Here is an 8,685-nt window from a genome sequence, read left to right as displayed (position 1 = left end):
TTCATTCTCTCTTGTTTCTCAAAAAAAAAGAAAAAAAAGAAAACATATCATTCTCTCTTGTTTCATGAATAGGCAATAGATAATAAAATCTTCTCTTTTTATTTTGAAGAATCAGGAAGACTTTTCTATATGCAGCACAACAATTATTGTATGTAGGGGTATGCGACAACAGAAATAATAACATGTGTTCAAAGGTCATGTATAATGCACATGACCAAACAAACCTTAATTTTGTACCATGCATCTATCTTTCTTACAATTACGTACACCATTGAACCATATGTATTTATTGATGGATTAAAGTTCCAAGCAATTATGATATGGGTTTTTTTTTAAAGTAAACAATGACGAATATTGCAACTAAGCACTCTATTTGTTTCAATATTAATGTTTTTCAAAAGAGAAGTGCTATATTCACAACATTTTTAAAACACTTTCACAACAAATCTCATGTAACAAGTTGTTATGGATTTTTAATTTAAACCTATCATTGAAATTACTTTCTTGTTCCCTAATAACAACAAGTAACAACTTATCACCTAAAATTTATTGTAAAAATGTTATAAACTAGCATTTCTCTTTTCAAAAAACAAGTCATTTTTTAATAAGTATTTTTAGATAATTATCTTATTTTTCTATGTTTTGTAGTATTTTTTGAAAAGCCTTCTTTTTTTTGAGAAACTATCTTAATTTTCTATATTTGGTAGGTTCCTTAAAAATGAGATAGATAACCATGTGTGTGTTTTGTTTTTGGTCATTCTATTTTATCTTATCTGAAGTTAATTTTTTTTATGCTCCTATTAACGTTATTTTAAATCTTTTTTACCTTTTTTTTTTTTTTTTTTTCTTTTTCTGTTTTCTCAGCTTGAATTAATTCATTTTCTCTTTTTGGTGCGTTAATAACTCTTCTCTAAATATAACCAAATCATCTCAAGCAACTTTCTCTCTCATCTCCCTAAAGTAAAGCAAAACTTAAATATATGGAAACATAGGATGCCCATAAAATATATTATATATATATATATATATCATCCATACAAAAAAATCACCAAGCTTTATATATATAAAGAAAAAATAATCTTATCAAAAGGTAACAAATGATAAGGAAAATATAAAACACAAAAATAAATAAATTATTATAGGGTCACAAAGCTTGTGGTGCCTAGGGAAACTAAGAACTAAGTGTGAAAAAAAAAAAAAACAAAATAAAAAGACAAACAAACTTCAGCAAAAGATTTTCTTGATAGTAAGAAACTTACTATACTTAATGCTGGTGCCAGGTGAGGGATAGTAAGAACTAAACAGTGGAATGGGTGTAAAGAAATCACCAAAAGTACACGTGAAAAAAAAAAAAAAAGAATTATTATGCTTGTGGTACGTGGGGAATGGTAAGAACTATAAAGAGTGAAAGTGATGAGAGAAGTTTGAGTTTAGCCTAAAGAAGTAGAAGTGTATAAGGTGTGAAGTGAAGTGAGAGAGTATAAGGCGAATGAAATACAAATAGGAGAAACCAACAACATAACGTTAACACACCATGTACCAAGCGTTACCATATGGTAAATCTAGTTGGAAAAAAAACTCTGCAATAGTTATTGGGAGACTATTTGACTAGAGAGAGCGAGAGAGAGCGAGCTGTATGCACCTTTCTGACTAAACAGGAAAATTTCATTTATATGAGGTAACTCGTTGACACTATTCTGAGTGCAACACCCATATACAAACCTTGGATTAAAACAGATGCAAGGTCGCTATATCTTCACACCCGTTTGTAAACCATTATTGTGAAAACAGGCAAGCTTATACAGAACTTCACAGTTTTCTGATCGGCGGAAGACTTTTCTTAAGCATCAGATTCAGGTCCATTGCTCACCTTGATTTCCAGGAGCCGTTCAATCGGTTGCCTACAAATGGGGCATCTGTCTGTCTGGATGCTCAGTGCCTTAGCACAGCCACTGCACATGCACTGCATTATCAAAGACAAAAATTAGCCACAACACAAGCAAGACAGACCTCCTTCATATTCATATTTTCAAAGCTGGACTAGAGATGAAAATTTAAACATCCAAAGGTGAGCATCTTCACAGGGCATTAAAGTAGTCGCTTGATTAACCACATCCCAAACTTCATCTTTTGTGTGTGTGTGTGTGTGTGTGTGTGTATAATTTTGAAAATAGTTTCCCCTTTCTAATAATATTCTGCTCATTCATAAAAATAAAATTAAATAAAAGATTTCCCATGACAATGCTCAGAATCCAAAAGAAAATTTTCCTATAAACAATTTTATATGTACTCCAAGAAGTACCCAAACAAAATATCTGATATCAACCTGAAGCCAACTCAAATTGGGTACGCAAAGTGGGCCATCAGCACATCTATCTGTGTTCAAGAATTGAAGTCTACACAATTGATCTCACCAAAGAAAAAAATTGCACTTAATACACATGTGCGCACGCGCGCACACACACACACACACACAACATGAAGTTCTGAAGTGAATTTTCTCTCTCTAAGACTTTGCAAGTCTAATAAACTGTTCGCAAAAATTGAAAGCAATTTTCAGCCCAATAGACATAAAAAACTAATCTGGTCTGCTTCATATCTGCAAAATAATCAGTAGGACAGATCCTACTCTCTTCATCAGAAGGAAGAGAGGGGGGGGAAGGGGATAGAGAGGAAGTAGTATCTGTACATACCATGTGTCGGCATGGGAGGACAGTTGTATCGCGGGGTTCTGACAAGCAAATAACACACTCTTTACCAGAATCATTCTCTTCTGTATCACCTTCAACTACATTCCCAATTCCATAAATTTCCTGCAGCTCGTACCTCATGTCATTCACCCACAGGATCTGTTTCATCACCCGCACCTGGTACTCACCATTCTCCTTCTTTTCAAACACAGCCTTCGTGATCTGAGAATTCCTAACTGGATCTCCTTCTGATTCATTATGGGTCAATGGGTATGCTTCAGCCTTCACCACAAGTGGGTAAATCTCTAAATCACCACAATTTGTCAACTCGGTCTCCTCAATCTTTGAGAAGTCAATTCCAGTTCCACAACGTTGTCTAAACTTCTGGCCTAGACCTAGCTCAAAAGAGATGGCGTCAGAATTAGGCAGGCCATCCTTTGTAGCTGTAAGGTTACAGTCTTCATTTTCTTTAGCAAAAAACATAACTGTAATGCTGTTACAGAGAAGAAGAAAAGCATCCATTAGAAAAGAAAGAGGTTCACAAATGCATTAAGACTATACATATAGCAGGTCTTAATTTATCTAATGGTGGCGGAATGAAAAATAGATATATAAGCATATCACAATAGCTGTACAACTACGGCTAAGCAAATCAGCATATCAAAACAAAGATCTACGCGCGGAATGTGCAAAAACAATATTCCAGTTTCACAATTTCCAATGGCTGGTGAATTTGCCCAAACAATGACTAAACCTGCACCTCCGAAGGGAGACTCCAAATTATAGAACATTTCATAGTAAAGCAGATTGTATCACATTTCTAGAATAGACCTGGAAATTATGTAAAAAATAATTATCAAGTAATGTCGGGCTTTTGTCTTAACAATAGAAAAGTTTCAATAGAAGCCAAGTAACACTTATCATTAACAAATAAGTTCACAAACGCTATAATTTGCAAAACATTCATCAGTTTTATATCCAAAATGAAATGAACCAACTCTTTAAATTCATATTACAACTAAAGACCAATCCATATTCTGAAATTATCTTCACAATGTTCCCATCTAGAAGGGTAAAAAATTCACTCTAAAACTATATTAACAAAACTACATTGATTCCACATGTACAATTCACTATCATATGATACTTAACAAAGCCAAATTCAAAGCATTATATATATATATATATATATTACCTTCCAGGTGCAGTGGCATCGAACGTGAAGGCGACAAGGAACTGTCCAGGATTCTCCTCATCCGGTTCAAGCCTCAGAGACTCCTTCTTAATATTCACATCATTCCTAATAGTCACTGCCTTTTGATGTTCCACAAATGGGGTAACCGGGTGGTGGGGGACTGGACCGGCACCATAATGGTGCTGGTGCGGTCCATTAACCCAGTTGCCGGGGCCGGGTAGACCCCACCACCAACGTGATAAGGCGGCGGATAAGGGCCCACCATGGGCGGTGGCTGAGGGTAGTATCCGGGGTATTGGTAGTATTGGGGATGGGGAGGGTTAGGGTTGGGTATGGTGTTGCAGCAGCAAACACATATCTGTTTGCGGTTATTTCAGGCTGCGGAGACGGCTGACCCTGGTGGCTACGGTGGTGCCTCCGCCGACTCGCACTACTGCTTCCATTATTTCCCATTCTGTTTATACAAACTATTCTCAAACTTTCGATCCTGAAGAAAAAATTTTCAAGCTCAAAACAATATTCATCATCAATTAAAAATACTGAATTCTCTTGTTTGGTAGAATTTATATTGAAAAAAATGGAAGAAAAAACGAATACCCAGAAAAGGAAAGATGCTAAATTTGGTGTTTAAAACAAAGAAAACGTGTGAAAATCAATTTCAAGCCATCTATTATAAGCTAAATTATAAAGATGGGATTTTTAAGAAATGATTATTGGAATTAGGATGATCAATTTCTTACAGAACAAAGAAAGGATCAAATTTGTGCAGAAATATGAGAATTTTGTTTGCAGATAATAAAAGAAAAAGATTGTACCTTTAGAAAAGCGTAAGCGTGGTTCCTGATTATGTTGTTCTTGAAACTGTTGTGCTAAACATATAAACACAGAGAGAGAGAGAGGGTAAAGGATTTTCAATGAAAGAATGATGAGGTTGGAATAATGTGGAGCAAGGGAAAGCAGAGAAAGCAAGCAACCGAGTGCGAGAGCACCCACCAGCATCACCAAAAGGGAGGTAGGCAATGACTTATACGAACCCTGAAACACACAAAATTGCCGCTTTGCTAAAGTTAACAAGACAGTATATAAAAATAGGCATCTATCTTCGTTATTATTTTTTATATTTGGTGAATAATAATGGTGCGTTGCAGACGTGGTGTACTACCACGACCATGTCATTTCCATAGTGTAGGCCTCCTCCACTTAACAATCAGATGTGACGGATTTTTGTAGAGTTTTATTTTATTTTTTTTGTAGAGTTTTCTTTTCTCGTGGATTGCGTCGGATTGTGCTGCAAGTAACAATGATTATAGTTTTAGTTCGCAAAATATCTATTCAACAAGTTTAGGCCGCAATTCTCAAAAAAAAAAAAAAAAAAAAAAGTTTAGACAGCAAAATATAATATAAAAGTATAGTTTAGGATAATAAACAAGTAAAATGTCATTTTCTTTTTCCTTTGATTGTGCCTTAAGCATATGTCACAACCTTTCAAAAAAAAGCATATGTCACAACTAGATTGGATAACTATTTGTACAGATCAGAAATCAAATTCGTCATTCTTTTTACTTTGAGAAATACTATGTCAATAATATTTTCATAATAAATTTAAATGAAAAGTTGTTGTTGGTTGTTACATATGGACATAAAAATAATTTTAGTTTTAGATTTAAATTAGAATCATTAACAACTTAATACTTATGATTTGTCCAGCACTTCTCTTCTACATCGAACAATTTATTATTTTTGGTTTCCAATAAATGCTGGTATGTTGTCTTGAACATTGTACTAATGAATCCCAAGTTGTGCATGTCGCATGACTATGGGGTTGCAAAATGTTGCTGAGCTCTTTTTAGGATGGGATGTTTTCAAGGGATAGTTGATGATCTAAGTCGATCCTTGTTTAGTAGGTTTCTTGTTCTAGAAAGCTAACTAGGCTCCCTTTTATAGCCAAAATTAGAAACTCGTCTACCTATAATGCTTATCCACCCTTGTTGAATACCAAAGTCCTTCGATGAGTTTTTTTATTAGTACTTGTAGTAGATATAGGCTTTATTTCCATATTAGGTAACTAGCAATTAGAAAGTGCATGTTATAGGGTTGCGTTTGCCATTGACTGAAAAAATCACGGGTGGTGCCACCTTAAGGCTAGGGTGGTCCTTTAAATTTTTTATTTGTTACCTTTCAAAAAAAATTTGGGAACACTCTCAGTTTTTTTTATGCCAATAAAATAAAATTTTGTTTCATAATTTGTTATACATTCAGTGGATGAATGATTGCTTAGTTATGTACATTGAAAGAGATATATTGTAGTATTGATAATGAGACTATTATACAACGATTTCAAAATATGAAAACTCGTAAAAAGTAATTGTAAATTTATATATTTGCGTGTTTTTTTTATTGTTATTGTTGTCAATATATAAATTTCTCTTTTTGTTAGATTATATAATTTATATTTTTTAAGGAATACCCTAAAAAAAATTTCAAGTGCTGCCACTTGAAAAAAAATAGTTTTTTTTTTTTTACTATTTAGCTTATTTTTGTTATTATTCAGCTTATTTTTGCTACTATTCATAAGTCATTTTACATTTTTTTTATTATTCATGAGTTTCACTGTATTATTTTAGTTAACTATAATTTATCTACAGTGTTTTTAATAAAAAGTTTTTAAGTTTCAGCTTAAACGAACTAATATTCATCTTCATTATTAATCTTCGTGGCAGTATGGAAGGCAAGTTACAACATAATGCACAAGTGGGTTGACTTTGTTAGTGATAAATTCAGTTGACAATATGTCCAGGGGTGTTAAAAATAGACGTATGCACCTTATTATGGCATACTTACTTTTGTTCTCTAAGAGCACGTGTTTCCCTTAAGACACAAACCCAAAAGTTGTGGTAGAATACAACATTTTTGGATTTACCTCCCCTTTTACCAAACCTTACCTCCCTGGAGTTTTGATTGTAACAGGTTGAGCTACTTTGCAAGCTTTGGTAGCTAATAGACCCATTCGACCATAAAAATATTGACTTTTGCAATGAGGGAACCACATGTTGTGGTTCTTTATGGTTGACTTTAGGCCATTTAGGTTCCTCGTTGCTTGTTGGATCTCTTTCCGTTCTAGTATTCTACCATATTGAGCATTTTAGTTCACAATATAACCTGGGCTAATTTTCCCAAACTTTATTAGCTCGTGAATTTGGGTTTGTGACTTGAGCCATCATGAGAATTTGTTGGGGCCCAATTGTCCCAAGCTTAGGGTTGTTGATCCTTTCTACAAAAGGCTTAAGTGTGACTGGTTTTGGATTTATGAGTTTAGAGTGCACGGCTCAAATTTAGCATTATGACCCAATAGGAAGAGAACATGTATTTTTCTTGTTTTTGGGACATAGCCTGTGATGAACTTTCTTCTCAAGAGTCAAGGTACAATAGGGAAAAATTACTGATTAAATGATTTAGCAGTGCAACACAACGGTTTGATTTTAATAATTGTTTGTGTTTGTCATCAGTCTTATAGCTTTCAAGTTTTTTTATTTATTTTTTATAAAAAAAGTCTATCTCTCTCTATACATGAATTTACAATAGCATTATAGCGTCAAGAGCCTTGTAACTTAACTGAATAACACATTTCAGTGTTTCCAATAGAGACATCCAACGATTTTAATCCCCCTCTTTTGTTGTAATTATTGAATTATCAATGATGATGCTGAAAAAAATACCAATGAGCCATACGGCCCTCACGCGCTCCAAACAAGAACCTGCACAACACAAAAGCTAAAGACCTTAAGAGGAGTACCGGTGTGGTACCGGCCAAAAACCCTCTGAAGGTCAAGTTAGAACTTCTCACAACTATAAAGTGCTAAACCGGGGTCAATTATGCGTACCTTAGTTTGTGAGGGTATTGGGGCTTTTATAGTAATAGAGGGTTGACCTCTCTTCCTTGGGCTATAAGTCTTTTTCTTATAGGAATCCTCATGAGCGTATATTGCAGAATCCTTTCCTTGTAGGAGACTAACACTAAGTGTGGGATACAAGACATTTCCTTATATACTCATGCGTGGTGATCAAGACAAACCACGTTAGGGTCGTTAGTTTCGCCTACTCCCTTCAGCTTTATTAGCGTCGGCTACCTATCTTCATTGCTTAAGGTCAACTTGTTGGCTATGCGGTGAGTTTCGTGGACTCCCTAACATTGTCACTTACTAATGGATCTCGACGGAGGTTTGCTTACCTTCTTGAGCTTGTTCTCATCAGCTTCCTTTTATACTTACTGTTTTTAGCTTACTCTTTAACTTACTGCCTTCAACTTACTGTCTTTAGCTTACTATCTTCAGCTTGTTCTCATCAGTTTCCTCTTATGCTTACTGTCTTCAGCTTATTGTCTTTAGCTTACTCTTCAGCTTATTGTCTTTAGCTTACTCTTCAGCTTACTGCCTTCAGCTTACTCTGTTCAGCTTACTCTCTTCAGCTTACTATCTTCAGCTTACTCTTTAGCTTACTGCTTTCAGCTTACTCTTTAGCTTACTGCCTTCAGCTTACTGTTTTCAGCTTACTCTTCAGCTTTTCATTCTGTCCGGGTGTAGATGCCATCAGGTCGTAAGATGAAGTCGTCAGCTTAGAGACTGACAGCTTCATCTTGTGTGAAGTCTTCAGCTTAAAAACTGATAGCTTCATCTTACGTGATGTCTTAAGTATGTATAATAGAGTTGATGGGTCTTTGGAGATTAACAACTTCTTTTATTTTTTCAATTAAAAATTCCCCGTATCAATCAACAAACAAAAAAAAAAAAAAAATCATTCAAA

At 34.6% G+C, this 8,685-nt stretch overlaps 1 protein-coding gene across 1 annotated transcript; it reads right to left on the bottom strand.

The window, feature by feature from the left end:
• Nucleotides 1-1,643: 1,643 nt before the first annotated feature.
• LOC112035282 (probable E3 ubiquitin-protein ligase LUL2) lies at nt 1,644-4,905 on the bottom strand. The gene is given in 6 exon segments (XM_024068107.2): nt 1,644-1,963; nt 2,694-3,183; nt 3,886-4,096; nt 4,099-4,209; nt 4,212-4,372; nt 4,701-4,905. Coding segments are annotated over 5 exon segments (1,062 nt in total). The 5' UTR covers nt 4,339-4,372; nt 4,701-4,905; the 3' UTR covers nt 1,644-1,840.
• Between the last annotated feature and the right edge of the window lie 3,780 nt (nt 4,906-8,685).

This window comes from Quercus suber, unplaced genomic scaffold (genome assembly GCF_002906115.3).
Source record: "Quercus suber isolate HL8 unplaced genomic scaffold, Cork oak 2.0 scaffold_1540, whole genome shotgun sequence".
NCBI lineage: Eukaryota > Viridiplantae > Streptophyta > Magnoliopsida > Fagales > Fagaceae > Quercus > Quercus suber.
Note: the sequence above shows the minus strand (reverse complement) of the source record. Positions and strands in the feature narration are given on the sequence as shown.